This window comes from Vitis riparia, chromosome 3, assembly GCF_004353265.1.
Source record: "Vitis riparia cultivar Riparia Gloire de Montpellier isolate 1030 chromosome 3, EGFV_Vit.rip_1.0, whole genome shotgun sequence".
NCBI classification, from domain to species: Eukaryota; Viridiplantae; Streptophyta; class Magnoliopsida; order Vitales; family Vitaceae; genus Vitis; species Vitis riparia.
Genome location: NC_048433.1, coordinates 760,160 through 780,111, shown reverse-complemented (window position 1 = coordinate 780,111; position 19,952 = coordinate 760,160). Strand labels below are relative to the sequence as shown.

Here is a 19,952-nt window from a genome sequence, read left to right as displayed (position 1 = left end):
GTGTGGTTTGTTGTTGGAAGAACTGTGGAATTGGAAATGATATTCCATTCCCTCAAATCTTAGGCTGAGATGAGACATTTTTTACTTTTTTAATAAAATAAAATTATTAAAAAAAAAAAAAAGAAGTATTTTGAAATCAAAGATAGTAATTAAGGCCTATTTTTTTTACTTAAAAGTACATAAAAACAATAAATATTATCAGATTGTATGATATAATTTGAAATATGAAAAAATGAGTTCATATGCTAAGAATATATTTAAATCAGCATATGAAAATACACTTTTTTCTGATTGGGATAACTTATTTGAGCTTATTCTATACCTGTAAATAGACCCGGGAATTAGAATTTTCAAATCATGTCTCACCTTCTTATCTTACCAACCAAGCATAACCTAAATGAAATTCATTAAATGATAGTCTTCCATCATTTTCAACAGTTACTGAATTTGGCAAACAGTGTGTTTTCAGGTTTTCTGTCTGGCTTATTTATGCACAAGCAGCATTCTCATGACACTGACTCCTCTTGTAACTTGACAGCAGACCAAGGCCCCATTTACAGAGAGGTGTGTTGAGTGTCATAGATCAATAATGTTCACAAGTGATATACAAATTTAAATGCATTCAATACTGAGATATAGTTCACTGTCTGCCGTCTTGTGGGATGTAAGCAGTTTTGGATCTTATGGTAGCACAAGCACTCCAGCTAAGATGCTAATAAAATCATGAGATTAGAAAAAATTTATTGATGGACAATTCATTTACAGATTCCAGCAAAGAAGCATCCGAATGGGAAGGATTTAGGAAAAACCCCCCCACATTACAAAATCGCTGAGACTGGCTTGATTGTCTCAGTTTCTGCTGTTTTCAGACTTGGGAGAAAGGTAAGAAATGGCCTAAAGGCATGAAGGAGAGCCAGGTTACAAGGCTGCAGCCACCATCTATGAACAACTCAAATGGGAAGTGAGGCTGATGAAGTAGTCTTCACTGCATGGAATTGTTAGTCCACCCATTGGATGGTCGAATCCGAATTCCTCCTCGGCTCGATGTAACAAGTCTTGGAATAGAGGATGGTTCAAGTAAGATATGGGGATCACAAACCGCTTCTTCTGCGATTCTCCAACGTACACTGCAAAGTGGCCTTTGGGAACATTTGCAGTGGCTGAAATCGCTCCGGTGATTCTTGATGAGAGAGTTCGCTGGAGCTTTTGCTTGGCATGAGTTATTCCCATCATCCGTCCCATCTTTAGAAGAAAATCTTCAGAGGAGGAATCCTGAAAGTTTTAAGGAGAAAAAGAAAGCTTTGGTAAGAGAAGATGGAAGACTTGAGTTGAATGGTATATCCTCAGCACCTGAATGCGTGTATATATAGGGGACACCCCCAATACTTTGAAACAGAGAAAATAGTAAATGCTTATCGAAGTGAGAATGTTGAGAAAACATAGCAGGTGAAGCTCTTGGTGAAGGAGCACATGGTTTTGCCTATTACGTGGCATGACAGTGTGCCCTACCACCTCTAGGAGCCAACAAAGGGTGGTGCAAGTTGAGAGATTATGCGCGGTTACATGCCTACTGTTTCAACAAATAAAGGACTGACCCCTATGATACTAGACATGTTCTTGACATCAGAGACCCTTCTATACACTAACTTTCATTTCTCTTATTTTCTGAAGCATTGAACTTAGACTACTATTAGTCAGTGCTCTTTTTTTTTGGTTCAAACTGACCACACCCACCTTGTGTGGTTTGGGGGTCACAAACATTTATTCAATACAAGACCTCAATTTGCAAATTGCAAGTTTTGGATCAGCTCTTGACTCAGAATCTTGGACATATGAGGACTGAACTTCATTGAGTCAAGCTATGAGCCCCATATTCACTTATTTCCATTTGTTGTTTAAAGTTCCCTTACAAAAATGGAAGTATTTTTTACTAATGTTGTGGTTTCAATAATTAAGTATTGACAGGTGGATTAGTTTCTATACCACTTCAAAGTGGAAGCCAACCAACAAATGTTTCCCTTGTGTTCATTTGAACATGGGCATGGTGTTGCCTCCTGATGTGATTCATGTTCCTTATGGACTCCATGGAGCTCCAATGAGGATCTGCTAAGAGGCTAACGGGTAAATTTGAGGGGTTTCTTTGGGAAACTAAGCAATTTTCCGGGAGAAGTGGGATGTGTTTCCAGGGAGATGTGGATGGATCATTCTCTCATCTGATATGCATGTTGACAAAGATGTAATGTTGAATGATTAGGGCTCCATATGATGTTCTCTTTGATCTATAAGATGTAATTTTCACTGGTCTAATGGTGGGTCATTGGATATTTTTCATAAGTTTGGTTCTCAAATGTGTGCATGAACCATCAATTCTCTGATCTATTGTGTTCAATCCGTGGGACCATGAACTATATTTTCATTCAGTTCAACAGCAAAATCCATAAAAGCATCACTCAACAGAATTTTCTACCAAGTTCAGTTTAAAAAAAAAAAATCACATTCAGATTGTTGGGGAATACTTGGGTTGTCTTCTCAGTAGGCTAAATCAGAAGTTGATTCAACAGTCACCCATTTCAGATCACCTGATTATTGGCTATATTTTCAACAGCATGCAGAATAGGAAAGGATTATAATTGGAGATATTCAACTATAATTTGACAGTTAACCTTATACTCATTATCCCTCTCTTGTTTCTGCTCACTGATAAGAACTCCATGCAAGATTACAGTGCAACTAAAATTTTTATGAGTAACTTTTTCGATTCCACAAGTTGAACAAACAAGAAGATGAAATCAAGAGGTTAGACGTCTCAAACTTTAGATTAAGCACTATGTTACAACTAAATATGAGAAAAAAAAATGTGATTGATATTTATATTGCCAAAGAGAGAATCAGTTCCCTGTTGCTTTGCAGAAAATACATATACAAACAAATAGTCAACTCCCCACTATGCAAAATTGGGGGGAATAGTGTGATAATCGTGACCTCCTTTCGCAGCCATTCAAGTGAAAACTGAGACCACTGGAGGTCTCTTTAGTGCATAGAAGAGTAATATTGGATGGCCAAACTCAAATTCTTTCTCAGCATGATTACAAGATCCTGGAGCTAGTGGTGGTTCAAGTACAATTATAGGGACTATGGGTGGCTTTTCTGTTTCTCTTCAATGTAGACAGCCAACTGGCCCTCCACAATTTTATTTTATCACAGTATTTGATTGGATTGCAGGAAAAAGCCACTTCATAATGGCTGGGAATCTGGCTTTCATTGCCTCTATGGAGTGTCATGCCTAAGAAAACAAGGGGAATTGAAATAGATGAACCCTCCATATGGTTGAAAAAGAATAAGTAAAGCTATGACAGTGGAGGATGCAAGGTCTTGTGCTGATTAAAATTATTCCCTTAGCATATGTTTGACTATATATATAGATATAGAATATATGGTGCATACTTGAAAAAGCATCACAGGGATCTTCACAGGGATTCTGTCCTCCAACTAATATTCATAGATTGAGTGGGCACACTGTGTATATGTGCTGAATGCCCTACCACTTGTGCATATAACTGAAAATAAAACAAGCCACATGTGTGTTGAATGCATGTCCAAACTTGGCATCAGAAGCATTATTTTGACCCTAAAAGGAACGAAATCATCAATTTATCCGGGTTCCTTTGTTCCTATCGTTTAGAGAGCCACTTGACCAAGAAGAACTCATCATGCTCAAAGAGGTTACAATATTGGTTGACCTATGCATAGATGATTATTTCATACCGTCAATAGATAAGGAAACATGAATTTTTTGTCCCTAAAATCAGACTTGAGGACCTTTAAATATCATATATATCAGAAGGACTCTTGGTCTCTGAAACATGTTGCAAGTTAAGACAGTGAGGCAGTTAGCTATATGAGAGACTAAGCATAACCAATAAATGTCTAGGATATTGGGGAGCATTTGTTGCAAAACAACTCATCATACCCACTTTTCTGATATTCATGCTTTGCATTTAGACTTGGACTTCCTGCACTTCATCTTTTCAAAGTCCACGACCTTGGCTTTGAATTATTCATATAAAGCTTTAAACGCACTATATCAAAAAGTACATTGAGAGGAAAACAACTGTTCTGGCTCAAAGCATCTTATTGTAGCATATTTATATCCCCACATCTGCATGAAAGTTATCATGTCATTTCCAAGTTTGACTCTTCAATCTAGATGTTCTATCAAAACCTTCAATGATTCTTACCTAGATAATTGTATATAAATTCTACAAGGTAGTTTTCCTATTCACATGCCAAGCAGTAAAGTTTTTCTTCCTTTCTCAAGAAAAACTTATGATTGTAATTCTTCTAGAAGTTGTTAAATCATCAACAGATGACTAGCTTTGTTCTTCATAGGGTATTGACTAGTGATATGTGAGGCACCATCTAATCAAACTTATCTTTTGGAGAATATGATGTGATGGGTTTGGCAATTTGTACCCAAAGATATATAGGCTTCTAATAATTTATTGTTTGACATTAACTTTAGTCATTAAGATTCCTTAATTATTGAATTTTCAAATAATTAGGATGCAAGTGGTGATATATGTTATAAAAATAGGAATATTTGAGTTGACAATCAAAATGAAAGACTCCTTTATATGATTCATGCTTTCCTGGGGTCTCGTGAATCTGGTTGATTTTGGGTCTAGATATCAGCAATGTATGTTATGCTGGTCCATTCAAACTTTCATCCATTTCATAGCAGCACTGAATCCTCACTTTCATGTAACAAGAAACATCATCCTATGAGAAGATAATTCCTTGTTAATTCCAATATTCAGTAGCATACTAACCTAAAAGATATGTAGTACAGGCGCGGCGAAGGATATTTAGAAGCACTTTATACTTGAATATGATAGATCTGGTCCGTGTGTCAGTCCCTGCAATAGGCTATTATATTTATATCCAAATGATCCATTTGGATATACATTACAATCAATTGAATGGCATACAAAGATAATTAATAAGCTCAAGTGGGTCTCGGTTGTCTAATCCAATAAGTGGTAGGCCATGATGAACTGATCAATGTATTACAGTGTGAATGCTGTATCAAAACCTTATTATTAGTTGGGAGGCACAACCATGTGCTCACTTGTGGTACATCTCCTTGAAGGGACCCCATTTCAGAAGTCCTTTTCCCACTCATTCCATTTGATGATAATACTGGCATTTTGCTCTATAAATATACCTATTCTAAAGGCATACATCCACCAACTCTCAAAGCTTTTCTTATTCCCAAACTCTAAGAGATCCATTGCTCAGAATCACTTCTCAAAGAATTAAGTTCAACATGGCTATCCGTTTTCAGAGGATTATTCATGCTAAGCAGATTCTCCGACGCATTCTTCCTTCTCTAGAGACCACAGATGTGCCTAAAGGCCACTTTCCTGTCTATGTTGGAGAAACTCAAAAAAAGAGATTTGTGATTCCAATCTCATACTTGAAGCATCCTTCATTCCAGAAATTACTAAGCCAGGCTGAAGAAGAGTTTGGGTTTGATCATCCACAGGGTGGCCTCACAATCCCATGCAGAGAAGAAGTGTTCATCAATCTAACTTGCAGCTTGAATTGCTCATGAGTAAGGAGGAAAATCCCACAATGACTAGCCTGAAGGATACCAAATCTCTAACACCATCGACCATAAAACCCCATTCCAGCAATTTTGAATTCCAAGAGTTAGGTCTTTTGTAGTGAGAACAATGTAAATTTCTTATATATATCTTTTCTGTAAAACAAGTTGACAGCAAAGTCTATTCATCCAAATTGATAGCTTTACCTTTTCCTTATATTGCCATGAGTTTGCAGAAGTCATTTGCAGATGATCAACCAAACCAAATCTCCACAATCCTTGCACTATCAAACCCTACGATATAAATTCTAGCATTCTACTTTCTGTCATATAGCTTCTAATTCAATGTCTGATCCAGCACTACACAACTTGGAATGTCAGAAACTGACGTTAAATTCAATGATCAATGAGTAATTCTTATATGAAAAGAGATAGAAAAAGGGTTTATCTTCGAATCAACAAACCCACTCATGCGTGCATATAAATTTCTGCTGGAGTCATGAATTAATGGAGGTTTCAGATTTCTGGGGTCCCCAAAATAATGATCTAAAGAATTTTCTTATATTTTCTCAGCAACCAAACATGGTAGAATTGATTGAATTATGCAGAAAAAGACAAAGGCAACACAAATTCAAAGCAGAATTAGAATCAAGATCTTGAATCAATTCCAGTGACATTCTCTAGAGAAAATTAGAAAGAAAAACAGGGGGTAAAAGTAGGAGATTAGACCTGAAAAAATGCCACAAATCTTGTGGAAATTGGACTCAGATCATCCCTGAATTGGCCATCTTTTCCATGAAATTTAGATTCTCTGTTTGTTTCATTTTCTGGGTTTGGAAGGAAAAAATGAATTTTATCATGAATCTCAACTCAACTTTTGTATAATTTGCTCAACACACGTATCATTTCTATAATAGGGAGGAATAGAACAATAGAAACGACGCCGTTTTAGGTAGAGGCATCATTAGGGAAGCAAAACGACGTGGTTTGATTCTTTTTTAAAAGGAAACGGAAAAACCGAAACAACGTCGTTTCGATGGATCTACAAACACAATCAAATTTGAAACCAAAACGATGCCGTTTTACTGACTCACTTCCGTTAACGAGTAAAACGGTGTCGTTTGGTTTTCTCCATTTTATAACATTTATCCAACAAAAACGACGTCGTTTCTTTCTCCTTCCACCCGGGAAATCATTTTCTACCTTGTATAATTTCCATTGCCCAAATTGAATTTGGGACCAAGGCAATATGCCCCAAGCTTTAAAAAAATCAAACCAGGATATAAAGGAAAAATAATTTCCTTTTTTTAATATGTTTTTTCTTATATAATGTAATGGCCCCCATACAAAATAATATTTGGCAATATCAAAATGGATCGTAAAATTTGTAAGTATGGTAGGAAAAAGGTTGGTAAAGTCTAGAGAATAAAAAAGATAGGGTCCCATTAGGGTTTTTAAGTACATTTAGAATTAAGAAACATCATCACCTAAGCTGATAATTTGTGTTCCTTCTTAGTATATTAATTTGCAGGTAGTGTTTGTGTTTATACATAAGAACCCCACTACCATAATCCATGGTGAGTGGCATGAACACAGTCCCTACATGCTAGGGTTTCTCAGCAGACACTAAATCAGCACTAGTCTAGCATGAATCCCAGAAAATAAGTTTCAGAAAGAGCACCACCCATATTTGATATTAGTCTGGAGGCAAACCCATGTCAACCCTTCTTGTTGAATGTCCATAGATTGGATCCTCTCACAGACTCCATTTGTGAATACTGGCCATACAGAATTTTTGCTTTCTCTATATATATCTCTACTCATCCTACGGATATGGCATCATTCTACAGCCAAAGTTTTCTTGTTCTAAGAGATATTAGAGTACCATTTTCCTTACAATTACTTGTCTGAATTCATAGAAGTCATGGGTTTTCGTTTGCCTGGGATATTTACTGCTAAGCAGGGTGCAGAGGTCAGAAATGTGCCAAAAGGCTATTTGGCTGTTTATGTGGGAGAAGCCCAGAAGCAGAGGTTCGTGGTTCCAATCTCATACTTGAAGAACCCTTCATTCCAGAAGTTGTTGAGTCAGGCTGAAGAAGAGTTTGGATTTGATCATCCAATGGGTGGTATCACAATCCCATGTACAGAGGAGGCCTTCATTGATGCAATTACTAGTAGTTTGAACAGCTCATGAGAGGAAAATGTGAAATCTCTAACACCATTGACTTGTAAACCAGTCTCCATTTTTGGATTAGGAGAACTGGGTTTTTTTTTCATCTCCACTTATTGTACAATTTCTTCATTTATACATAGTTCCATAGAGAGATTTGAGTGCCAATTATCTCCATGCAAAATGACCAAATGGAATCTCTTGCTTTTCCTTCGATAAAATTTTGTTTCCTCTAGTCTCCTGTGTACTATGAGTAACTGTCTTAAAATTTGAGCTGAGCACCCAAAAACCTAAAAAAATTTGAGCAAAGGGTTGATAAATAAACCACTTGGGAATCATTTAATGTTTAGTTTACCAATCAAAGTGAAGCTAAAGCTAAAACTTCAATCAAGGATTGCTTTTCAATTACTACATATAGATAACAAATAAAGCAGAAGCAGGTCCTGATCTTTTCATTCTTCCTTTCTTTCTGTTTTTGATCTTCTCATTTTTCACATTCCAAGAGACCATCTAAAAGGCCCAGAATGCCTCACCATGTATAGCTATTCTCCATGGAGTTCTCAAGCTTTCTATATTGAGTAGGCTGCAGGACTGGCAATAAATCATAAGCCTCTAAATAAGGCTTCAAAATGGATCAGGTATCCAATCCTGAGCAAGAAAGACTAATTAGATTGACTTCATAATGCCACAATATTCTTAAAATTTGACATGGAGTCTAGGTACTGGCAAATCTAGGTGGCAGAAGAGAATAAAAATATAACAACATTCACACTGTCTCTTGGACATTATGTTTAGAATTTGATGCCATTTGGATTGAAAAAATGCCCATTAGAATTCCAAAATACTATAAATGACATATTTAATCCATATGCATTCTCTGCAGTTGTTTATATTGATGATGTTCTTATTGTTTTCTGACTTTTTTTGGTTAATATTGAAGGCATTTGAATGTGTTTGTCAAAGTAGTTATATGGATATTTACCATATTCACATGATCTTCATGGGCTAGGCCTGTTCCTTAGTTTCATTCAAAAAAATGGAAGAGAGAGAGATGGGGAAAGGGCCATATTATGATTCACCTTTTCCAATTCAATACTGTAACTAATGATCATGTGTTTTAAAAAGGATTCTACTGCCTTGGGCCCTAGTAGGAGGCACTTCATGTGCTCTTCATGAGAGTGTCCCTTGCAAGTTGGTGAACTAAAGTATCTCACTGCCAGTTATTTTTGTTGAGGACATGTCAACTTCTGTTCTCCTTTTGCTATTCCTGGAATATACCTTCTACTTTTCATATGGATGACAGCTTATGCCTTTCATGTTTGTCTGAAATTCCAATTCAATGTCAGAGCTGAGTGTTTTACAAATTAGAATAATGGTGCTTTAGACAAGAAGGAGAAGCCAATTGTTGCATGGATGTGATAGAAAGACCGAAAATTGAGAAAATGAACCGACATATTTTTGGCTAGGAAGAAATCACAAGCGAGAAAAGAAACAACACGCTTTCTTTTGAAAAGAAGAGAAAGGAACATAGTTATTTAACAGTGATTAACATGAAGACATTTGATTGTCAGCTAATAGCTTTACAAAAAAAATTGAAGAAATTTACTTCGTTGTTACTTCAAAAAGACCTATTTCTCAGTGATACAAAATTGTTGGGATTGGATTTTGGTGTCAGTGGTGTTAGAGATGAGACTGCTTGAGGCCGGCCATTTTGAGATTTTTCTCCTTGCTTATGAGCAATTCAAACTGCAAGTTAGATCAATGAAGGCTTCTTCTCTGCACGGGATTGTGAGACCACCAAGTGGATGATCAAACCCGAACTCTTCCTCAGCCTGACTTAGCAAGTTTTGGAATGAAGGATGCTTCAAGTATGAAATTGGAATCACAAATCTCTTCTTCTGAGTTTCTCCAACATAGACAGGAACATGGCCTTTCGGCACATTTGTGGACTCCGGAGATGGAAGAATGCGTCTCAGGATCTGCTTGGCAGGAATAATCCTCTGAAAACGGATTGCCATGAGTTTCAAATTTAGTTTCTCAAAAAGTGATGGTGGGAAAGGATTTCAAAGAGTTCGGAATAAAAGAAAGCTTTGAAACTTGATGGGTGTATACCCATAGAGTAGATATATTTATAGAGCAAATGCTGTATGGTCAGTATTCTCAAGTGGAATGAGTGATGAAGAGACTCCTGCAACGGGGTCCCTTCAAGGAGATAACTCACAAGGGGTCACATGGTTTTGCCTCCCAACGAATAATAAGATTTTGATAGCATTCATACTGTGATATACTTTCTGGTACATTATGGCTACCACTTAACAGAACAAACAACAGAGTCCCACTTGAAATTATTATTTTTGAAATGCAGCCGACTGATTGCAATGTATATCCCACTGATAATTTGGATAAAAGCCTAACTTCAGGGACTAATTTACAGACTAGATTTCTCATATTCAAGGACGAAATGCTTCAAACTATAGTAGGCCACCCCTGCTGTATATCAAAGCGGACAAATTATCTCCTCATGCCATAATGTTTCTTGTTACATACACAAGGGAGGCATTGGTGCCGAGAACGAGCATCAGCCAGAATTTGGGAGGATGAAAGATTGAGCAGAGGCACCATACCAACATATCATATGGTATTGTTCTATGATGTCTATGTCTAGACCCAAATCAAGCAGATTCATCAAATCCCATAAAACCATGAATCGGATAAAGTCTTTCATTTCAGTGGTCAAACCCAAAGGTTTCGATTATGAGGCAGCACACAACCGTCTGCAACCTAAATATTTGGTGACTGAGATGAGGAATCCTAGTGACACTTTTCAAATGATAAATGATTTGAAGCCTAGATATTCCTGCCTTTGAGTTAATTGTATGGCCATCACATTATATCCTTCGAAAGATAGCTTATCCATTAGATGGTGGTGTAGGATATATAATTGGGGATTTGTTTCACTGTGATGTTGAAGGACAACATAAGCTGTCTACTGAAGACTTAGAAACTTTTAGAAGAATTAATGCTATCGGTATTTCTTGAAAATGGAAAGAGAGAACAACGCATTTGGTAGGTAAATAGGGAAACTACAGGCTTATAGCACTTATATGCTTATAGAACTTCAGGAATTCCTAGTCCAAATGCGAAGTATCTGTTATTCATTAAGCGTGCATACTTGGTTTGAAATGTATGATCCTCAAAATCCCAAACAAATTTATTTGTTGTTCGTGTTCGTTGTTTTGTGCACCCAACCGCCTCACATGTGTTGATTTGCTGCATATTGCAGGCACACCAAGAGCCTTAGGCCTTAAGTTTAACCTGAGGGAACAAAAAGATTCATTTTTCCCAATGTAGAGAGCTTTTCAGTGTTGTAACTTGTTTTCATCCCAACCCTCAAATGACTAGCATTCAGCTTCCCAAGTTCTTCTGGTAAGAGTTGGTCAAGAGGTTCTTTAAGAGATGAGAAGAAAGGAAGTTAATGAGGTTCTTTAAATTGATAATTTTGTTCTTCAATTCAGAAGTATGTCTCTGACCCTCTATTTGAATAATGTGTTCAACACAGATCTTTGATAGATGACCATGATTTATAGTGGAGGCTGCAAATATATCTATATTGGAAGAACAAGAGAAAACTTTTGGGGAGAATTGTAGGATAAATGAATTAAAGCTTTAGTGGTAGACAATGTCAAAGACTTATGTGGATTTCAAATATGAGATAAGTGTATATATAGATGAAAGGGCTGGTAACTTTTCTTTTGAGACACAATACCGTCTGAAGGATCATGCAGCTCTGTCTTCCTACTCCTAATGTTGAAACACTTGATGCCCCACCATTTCTTAGAGAACCACCCACAGGATTTCAGAATGAACACCACCCACATCTTGATATTAGTTTGGAGGCAAAGCCATGTGAACCCTTGTTGTTGAATGTCCATAGATGGACCCCAGCAGAGACTTCTTTCCACCACGAACCCCATTTGAGAGTACTGGCCATACAGAATTTGCTTTCTCTATATATTCTACCCATCCTATGGATATGGCATCATCCCACAAACCAAAGTTTTTTTGTTCTTAGAGATCTTATAGTACAATTTTCCTTACCATTACTTCTCTGAATTCATAGAAGTCATGGGTTTTCGTTTGCCTGGGATGTTGACGGCTAAGCAGGGTGCAGAGGCCAAAAATGTGCCAAAAGGCTATTTGGCTGTTTATGTGGGAGAAGCAAAGAAGAAGAGGTTTGTGGTTCCAATCTCATACTTGAGGAATGCTTCATTCCAGAAGTTGTTGAGTCAGGCTGAAGAAGAGTTTGGATTTGATCATCCAATGGGTGGTCTCACAATCCCATGTACAGAGGAGGCCTTCATTGATGTTACTAGTAGTTTGAACAGCTTATGAGGGGAAAATGTGAAATCTCTAACACCATTGACTTGTAAACCAGTCTCCATTTTTGGATTAGGAGAACTGGGTTTTTTTCATCTCCACTCATTGTACAATTTCTTCATGTATACATTGTTCCATGGAGAGTAGAGTGCCAATTATCTCCATCCAAAAAGACCAAATGGAATCTCTAGCTTTTCCTTTGATTTAATTTGTTTCCTCTGGTCTACAGTTTAATATGAGAATTGCCTTGCATCTATGCACATAAAATTTGATCTAAGCACCCAAAAACCAAAGAAAATTGAGCAAAGGGTTGATAAATAAACCATTTGGGAATCATCAGAATGCTTAGTTTTCCGCTCAAAGTTCACCTAAAGCTAGAGCCTTGATCAAAGATTGCTTTTCAACTATCATATATAGATGATAAATAAACCAGAAGCAGGTGCTGATCTCTTCATTCTTCCTTTCTTTCTGTTTTGATATTCTCATTTTTCACTTTCCAAGAGATCATCTAAGAGGCCCAGAAAGCCTCACCATAAATAGTTCTTCTCCCTGGAGTTATCAAGCTTTCTATGTTGGGTAGGCTGCAGAATTAGAGAGAGATGTTCCAAGGCTGGTGATAAACCATAAGCCTCTAAATAAGGATTTAAGATGGATCAGGAGTTCAATCCCAAACAAGAAAGACTTATGAGATAGACTTCATTATGCCACAATCTTCTCAAAATTTGACATGGAGTCTAGGTGGTACTGGCAAATCCAGGGTGCAGAAGAGGATAAAAATAAAACGATATTCACAGTGTCTCTTGGACATTATGAATAGAATTTGATGTCGTTTGGATTAAAAAAATGCGCCATTAGAATTCCAAAATATTATAAATGACATTTAATCCATATGTTTTCTCTGCAATTGTACATATTGATGAAGTCCTTACTGTTTTCTGACTCTTGTAGATTAGCATTGAAGGCTTTTGAATGTGTTTCTCAGAGTAGTTATATGTATATTTACCGTATTTACCTTATCTTCATGGGGCTAAGCCTGTTCTTTAGCTTTATTAAAAAAAAAATGGAAAAGAGAGAGATGAGGGGCCATATTAGTATTAACCCTTTCCGATTCAACACTGTAACCCATGATCTTGTGGTTTGAAATGGATTCTACTGTCTTGGCCCTAGTAAGAGGCACTTCATGTGGGTGTCCCTCGCAAGTTGGCATACTGAAGTGGCTCATTGCCAGCGATTTTTGTTGAGGACATGTTAATTTCTGTTCTCCTTTTGCCTCCAGCTGTGAATATTCCCGAAATATGTCTTCTACTTTTCGTATGGATGACAACTCATGTCTTTCATATTTGTCTGAAATTTTCATTCAATGTCAGAGCTGAGTGTTTTACAAATTAGAATAATGGTGCTTTAGACAGAGGGAGGAGTCAACTGTTGCATGGATGTGATAGAAAGACCAAAAACTGAGAAAATGAAGTAACATCTTTTTGGCTTGTATACATTTGACTGTCAACTAATTGCTTTACAGAAATATTGAAGAAATGTACATCGATGACACTTCAAAAAGACCTATTTCTCAGTGATACAAAATTGATGGGACTGGATTTTGGAGTCAGTGGTGTTAGAGATGAGATTGCTTGAGGCCGGCCATTTTGAGATTTTCCTCCTTATGAGCAATTCAAACTGCAAGTTAGATCAATGAAGGCTTCTTCTCTGCATGGGATAGTGAGGCCCCCCAGTGGATGATCAAACCCGAACTCTTCCTCAGCCTGACTTAGCAAGTTTTGGAATGAAGGATGCTTCAAGTATGAAATTGGAATCACAAATCTCTTCTTCTGTGTTTCTCCAACATAGACAGGAACATGGCCTTTCGGCACATTCGTGGACTCCGGAGATGGAAGAATGCGTCTCAGGATCTGCTTGGCAGGAATAATCCTCTGAAAACGGATTGCCATGAGTTTCAAATTTAGTTTCTCAAACAATGATGGTGGGAAAGGATTTCAAAGAGTTCGGAATATAAGAAAGCTTTGAAACTTGATGGATGTATACCCATAGAGTAGGTATATTTATAGAGCAAATGCTGTATGGCCAGTATTCTCAAGTGGAATGAGTGATGAAGAGACTCCTGCAATGGGGTCCCTTCAAGGAGATAACTCACAAGGGGTCACATGGTTTTGCCTCCCAACGAATAATAAGATTTTGATAGCATTCATACTGTGGTATATTTTCTGGTTCATTATGATCTACCACTTAACAGAACAACCAGCAGAGTCCCACTTAAAATTATTATTTTTTTAATGCATCTGACTGATTGCAATGTATATCCCACTGATAATTTGGATAAAAGCCTAACTTCAGGGACTAACTTACAGGCCAGATTTCTCATATTCAAGGACGAAATGTTTCAAATTATAGTAGGCCACCCCTGCTGTATATCAAAGCAGACAAATTATCTCCTCATGCCATAATGTTTCTTGTTACATACAAGGGAGGCATTTGTGCCAAGAACGAGCTTCAGCCAGAATTTGGGAGGATAAACGATTGAGCAGAGGCACCATACCAACATGTCAAATGGTATTGTTCTATGATGCCTATGTCTGGACCCAAATCAGGCAAACCCAGGGAACCATGAATCGGATAAAGTCTTTCATTGCAGAGGTCAAGCTCAAATGTTTCAATTGTGAGGCAACACACAACAATCAGAAACCTGAATATTTGGCAACTGATAAATGATTAGAATCCTAGATATCTCTGGCTTTGAGTTAATTGCATGGCCATCACGTTATATACTTCAAAAGATAGCTTATCCATTAGATGGTGTGGTATATATAACAGGGGATTTGTTTCACTGCCACGTTGAAGGACAATACAAGCCCTCTACTGAAGACTTAGGAACTTTTAGAAGAATTAATACTAAACAAATTTATTAGTTATTTTTTGTTTCAAGCACTGAACTGCCTTACAAGTGTTGACATTCAGCATGTTGCAGGCACACCATGAGCCCTTAGTCTCAAGTTTGACCTTAGGGAACAAAAAGATTCATGTTTCCCTATGTAGAAAACATTTCAATAGCGTATCTTGTTTCCATCCTAAATCCTCAAATAAAAAGACTTGCTTTCAGTTTCCCAAGTTCTTCTGGTAAGAGTCAGTCAAGTGGTTCTTTAAGATATGAGAAGAAAAGGAATGATAAATTTATAATTTTTTTCTTCAATTTCACTATGTCTCTTTTGAGTAATGTGTGCAACACACATATCTTTGATAGATGCCCACGATTTATAGTGGAGACTGCAAATATATCTATGTTGGAAGGATTTGCAGGATAAAGGAATTAAAGCTTTGGTGGTAGAAAATGTCAAAGACTTAGTGTGGATTTTAAATTTGAGATTGAGTATATGTATAGATGGAGGGGTTGGGAACTTATCTGTTGAGAGACAATACGTTCTGAAGGATCATTCTGCTTTGCCTTCCTACTCACGAACACATGATTCCCTACCATTTATTAGAGAACCACCCACACAGGACCCACTTCAAATCCAAGAGTTTCAAACAGGAGAAGCCTATTGTCGATTTAAGAACTGTGCAAGAACAACCCGTATATAGTTACTATCATCCTATGTTTGATCATGAAAATAAACATTCAAATAAACTGTAATAAACATGAAAATCACATATATTCAGGGTATATATTTCATCTGAATGAAAAAGTACAGCTGCTGTTAACAACATATCATCAACAAAAATCACTGGCACTGAGCTGCTTTAGTACACCAGCTTGCAACAGACCCTTGTGAAGAGCACATGAAATGTTTCCTACTAGTTCCACTCGCAGTTGGACCAATTTTAATACCTGGATGAAAGTCAAATGGATTATATTATCACAATGAAATGACAATCTGGCAGCTTGCTACTTTTCCCTAATTTTTGTTGCCTTTCTATACAATGATGCTGAACAGACGTAGGAAGAAAAACAGGCCTAACCCCATAATGCCTGGTTGATCTGTAAGTAGTTTCCAAATGTAGTCTTGAATAGAGTAAGCTAAGCCTCTAGCTTTAATAGCTACAAGGAATGGGGAAAGCGAGAAGATTGATGATAAAAAGAAAGGAAGAAACAAGATCCCGATGCCCACAGTTGGTTTATTCACTGACCATGGTAATTGAAAAGCAAATCCGGGACTGAAGATTTAGATTTTGGTTGACATAAGTGGAAAATGAACATATTCTGCCCAAATATTTATGACAGGCATATGCACATCAGTATCTGCAGTGACGGAGCTAAAATCCATCAAGCAGGCCTAAACTTCTGGGATTTTTTTGTTACTCTTCTCAAATTTCATGTGCATATACTCGGTGACTACTTATGTAAGAAGACCAGGGGAAACAAAATCAATGAGAAAGAAGAAAACCAAGAGATTCTGTTTAAATGTTTTGTATGGAGAAATTTGACTCTCAACTTTCTATACAGAAAACTGTATAGAACAATTTACAATGTGAGGAAATGAAACAACCCAGTTCTCCTAATTCAAAATTGGAGAGACTGGATTACAAGTCAATGGCGTTAGAAATTACATGTCCTACTGACTAGCCATTTGCATAACTTCTTCCCCTCTCATGAGCAGTTCCAACTGCTAGTAAGATCAATAAAGGCTTCTTCTGTGCAGGGGATTGTGAGACCACCCATTGGATGATCAAACCCGAACTCTTCTTCAGCCTGGCTCAACAAGTTCTGGAATGAAGGGTTCTTCAAGTATGAGATTGGAACCACAAATCGCTTCTTCTGGACTTCGCCCACATAAACAGAAAAATAGCCTTTTGGTACATTTTTGGCCTCTGCACCCTTGCGCACTTGCTGCAGGATTTGCTTAGCATTAACAATCCCAGGCAAGCGAAAACCCATGACTTGTATGATCAGAGAAAAGTAATGGTAAGTAAAATGGTACTCTGAGATGAGTTATAACAAGAAATCTTTGGCAGTGGGATGTCATATCCCTATAATGAGTAGAATATATATAGAGGAAGCATATTCTGTATGGACAGTATTCTCAAATGGAGCTGGTGGTGAAGAGAAGTCTTTGATAGGGTCCATATATGGACATTCAACACAAGGGATCACATGGTTTTGCCTACCAGCTAATAATAAGAGTTTGGTGGTTTCAATCCTGAAAATTTATTTGCTGCGACTTGTCATGGCCTACTGCTTAAAATTATCAGAACAAAATTGAGAAGTCCACTTGAAAATGTTAGCTATTTCAACTAACTGGTAGGGACTACATTCATTTCGCTAACCATAGCCTTCCAGTGATATATGTCTGAAGCTTGTTGGTGTTCTGATAAACATGAAAATTACCACTAATTTATTTCTTTAGACATTAGCAGACAATAAAATTGAATCACAAACCATCAATTCATGTGATGATGTTGCTTGGGATAAATTATCCATATAGGATATCATATTATTCAGATGTCCTTGTCAATGTGTTTCTTCTAGTCAAAGTTTGAAGGATTCCAAGAGAGATTATCCAAATTCTATATAAAGGGCCGCTTTTTCTGACAAAAATTCCTAGCAAATGAAAACTGGGATGTCATATGGCAGCAATGGATCTCTGTTTTGAGCTTCACATAAAGAATATGAAGGATTCCTTTGACTTTGACTGTTTCTTTTTTTTTTTTCCCAAAAAAAAAAAAAAAACCATGTCATTCCCTTGTATTCTTCTCTTAACACTCAGAATACTCGGCCATTGCTGTTTCACAGTTTCTTTGTTTGGAATTGGAAAAAACATTCATCAATATCAACTAAGCCAGTATCTGTTTTGTCAGGGGAGAATCATGTTTAAGTTTTTTGGTTGGATTGTTAAAGCAATAGAGAGCCCATCTGAAAATGAATTGTTATTTACGTAGCTTAGAATGGTCTAATATGGGATGGCAGCACCTATGCAATTAAGTGAATGGTAATGACCAAGTTATCAATGTGGCCAATGAAGTCCCTATTCTATCTCCTCCCCAAGAAGACAGAAATGAATTAGATTTCTCAGGCATGCTTCTAATGCATATACAGATTGAGCTTTGTACAGTTCTTAAATCAACAAGAGGTTTCTTCATCTCTGGGATTTCAAGTGGGTCATTTTTTGGTAGTCCTCTAATAAATGGCAGGACACATTGTGTACATACACACATTTGCAACAGCTGCAGACATCCCAAAAGGCTACCTTGTGGTTTATGTTGGAGAGGGACAGAAGAAGCGCTTTGCAGTTTCAATATCATGCTTGGTCCAACTTCCATTCTAATAGCTACTACATAAGGCAGAAGAAGAATTTGGATTCGATCATCCAATAAGTGGTCTCAGAATTCCTTGCAGAGAAGATATCTTCCTCAATCTGACTTCTTAGTTGACTGGGCTACATGTACAAAAAGAGCTTACCAAAGAAAATGAAAGGAAAAAACACCAATGACAATTTTGTAAGGGAGGCAATGCAATCTCATTTACATTTGCTTTTCTTTGTCCTCGTGTATAAAAAATTTTTTCTAAGAGAAAACAGGTATCCCTGCATGAGAACAGTACCAGGTTGGTTTGACTGTTGAAATAAAAAGGTTCTTTATCCAATTCATATTTTGCTAGGGTCTGGTCAATATCAGGTTGGTTTGAGTCTAGACATCAGCATCATTAGAATAATACCATATGCTATGTTGGTTCAATGAGTCCATTCAATATTTTGCCCCTCTAAATTCAGGCTGAAGACTCAGACTCAGCACCAATTTCTCACTTGTATGGTAGCAAAAGACATCACGTTAGAAGATAACTTGTCTGCTCTGACATTTGGTACTGTCATAACCTATAACACATCTGGTACTAGTGGTCTTCTATAGTTTGTAGCATTTTGTCCTTGAATATGAAGTCTGGTCTGCATTTCAGTCCTTCTCCACATGATCAATTGGCAAATGGTAGGCCAAGATGTACCAACAAATATATGAAAGCATCAGGGGCAAGACCATGTGATGCCTTGTGATATATCTTCTTTAAGGGACCCCCATTGCAATTGTCTCTCCACCATTCATTCCATTTGAAAAAACTTGCCACATAGCATTTGTTCTACAAATACATCTATTCTACGGGCATATCCACAAAGTATCAAACTTTTCTTGCTTCCCAAACATCTAGAAATCCATTTCTTTCAACTACTTTAGTTCGTAGAACTAAGTTTGAAACTCATGGCCATCCGTTTTCAGAGGATTATTCCTGCCAAGCAGATCCTGAGACGCATTCTTCCATCTCCAGAGCCCACAAATGTGCCGAAAGGCTATGTTCCTGTCTATGTTGGAGAAACTCAGAAGAAGAGATTTGTGATTCCAATTTCATACCTGAAGCATCCTTCATTCCAAAACTTGCTAAGTCAGGCTGAGGAAGAGTTCGGGTTTGATCATCCACTGGGTGGACTCACAATCCCATGCAGAGAAGAAGCCTTCATCAATCTAACTTACAGCTTGAATTGCTCATGAGCAAGGAGGAAAATCATATAATGACCAGGCTCAAGGATACCAAAGCTATGACACCATTGACCACAAAAACCAACCCAGCATTTTTTAATTTATGAGTTGGGTTTTTTTCCTTTTTCTTTTTTGGTCATGAGAACAATGTAAATTTATTCTATTTTTTTGGAAAAGTTGACAATCAAATTTGTTCATCTTAATTGCTTAGCTTTAACTTATTTTTTATGTTATTTGTCTTTCACAGGCAGCCATTTAGTAAAAGTTATTGCCATAAGTTTCCAGTGTCCATTTGCAGCTTATCAATGAAACCAAATCTACTTAGTTTAA

General features: G+C 37.2%; 7 protein-coding genes across 7 annotated transcripts; 3 read left to right on the top strand and 4 right to left on the bottom strand.

The window, feature by feature from the left end:
- Positions 1-710: 710 nt before the first annotated feature.
- LOC117911250 (auxin-responsive protein SAUR24-like) lies at positions 711-6,482 on the bottom strand. Its single transcript, XM_034825548.1, has 2 exons — positions 6,335-6,482; positions 711-1,272 (listed from the first exon to the last, which is right to left on the bottom strand). The coding sequence occupies exon 2, from the start codon at positions 1,240-1,242 to the stop codon at positions 940-942; it is 303 nt and encodes a 100-aa protein (XP_034681439.1). The 5' UTR covers positions 1,243-1,272; positions 6,335-6,482; the 3' UTR covers positions 711-939.
- On the top strand, positions 5,282-5,822 carry LOC117911267 (auxin-responsive protein SAUR21-like). Its single transcript, XM_034825566.1, has one exon. The coding sequence runs from the start codon at positions 5,327-5,329 to the stop codon at positions 5,612-5,614; it is 288 nt and encodes a 95-aa protein (XP_034681457.1). The 5' UTR covers positions 5,282-5,326; the 3' UTR covers positions 5,615-5,822.
- A 2,766-nt stretch (positions 6,483-9,248) lies between the features above and the next one.
- Positions 9,249-9,860, bottom strand: LOC117911259 (auxin-responsive protein SAUR21-like). The gene has a single exon (XM_034825558.1). The coding sequence runs from the start codon at positions 9,791-9,793 to the stop codon at positions 9,506-9,508; it is 288 nt and encodes a 95-aa protein (XP_034681449.1). The 5' UTR covers positions 9,794-9,860; the 3' UTR covers positions 9,249-9,505.
- A 1,941-nt stretch (positions 9,861-11,801) lies between these two features.
- On the top strand, positions 11,802-12,360 carry LOC117911273 (auxin-induced protein 15A-like). The gene has a single exon (XM_034825572.1). It carries the CDS (start codon positions 11,901-11,903, stop codon positions 12,165-12,167), a length of 267 nt encoding a protein of 88 aa, XP_034681463.1. The 5' UTR covers positions 11,802-11,900; the 3' UTR covers positions 12,168-12,360.
- A 1,247-nt stretch (positions 12,361-13,607) lies between these two features.
- LOC117911263 (auxin-responsive protein SAUR21-like) lies at positions 13,608-14,315 on the bottom strand. The gene has a single exon (XM_034825562.1). It carries the CDS (start codon positions 14,096-14,098, stop codon positions 13,811-13,813), a length of 288 nt encoding a protein of 95 aa, XP_034681453.1. The 5' UTR covers positions 14,099-14,315; the 3' UTR covers positions 13,608-13,810.
- A 1,547-nt stretch (positions 14,316-15,862) lies between these two features.
- On the bottom strand, positions 15,863-17,131 carry LOC117911266 (auxin-induced protein 15A-like). The gene has a single exon (XM_034825565.1). It carries the CDS (start codon positions 17,035-17,037, stop codon positions 16,750-16,752), a length of 288 nt encoding a protein of 95 aa, XP_034681456.1. The 5' UTR covers positions 17,038-17,131; the 3' UTR covers positions 15,863-16,749.
- Positions 17,132-19,273: 2,142 nt separating this feature from the next.
- LOC117911264 (auxin-responsive protein SAUR21-like) lies at positions 19,274-19,885 on the top strand. The gene has a single exon (XM_034825563.1). The coding sequence runs from the start codon at positions 19,347-19,349 to the stop codon at positions 19,632-19,634; it is 288 nt and encodes a 95-aa protein (XP_034681454.1). The 5' UTR covers positions 19,274-19,346; the 3' UTR covers positions 19,635-19,885.
- Positions 19,886-19,952: the final 67 nt, after the last annotated feature.

Excerpts from the sequence above, each read along its gene's own strand:
- LOC117911250 (XM_034825548.1), bottom strand. The coding sequence starts at position 1,242 with ATGGGACGGATGATGGGAATAACTCATGCCAAGCAAAAGCTCCAGCGA.
- LOC117911267 (XM_034825566.1), top strand. The coding sequence starts at position 5,327 with ATGGCTATCCGTTTTCAGAGGATTATTCATGCTAAGCAGATTCTCCGA.
- LOC117911259 (XM_034825558.1), bottom strand. The coding sequence starts at position 9,793 with ATGGCAATCCGTTTTCAGAGGATTATTCCTGCCAAGCAGATCCTGAGA.
- LOC117911273 (XM_034825572.1), top strand. The coding sequence starts at position 11,901 with ATGGGTTTTCGTTTGCCTGGGATGTTGACGGCTAAGCAGGGTGCAGAG.
- LOC117911263 (XM_034825562.1), bottom strand. The coding sequence starts at position 14,098 with ATGGCAATCCGTTTTCAGAGGATTATTCCTGCCAAGCAGATCCTGAGA.
- LOC117911266 (XM_034825565.1), bottom strand. The coding sequence starts at position 17,037 with ATGGGTTTTCGCTTGCCTGGGATTGTTAATGCTAAGCAAATCCTGCAG.
- LOC117911264 (XM_034825563.1), top strand. The coding sequence starts at position 19,347 with ATGGCCATCCGTTTTCAGAGGATTATTCCTGCCAAGCAGATCCTGAGA.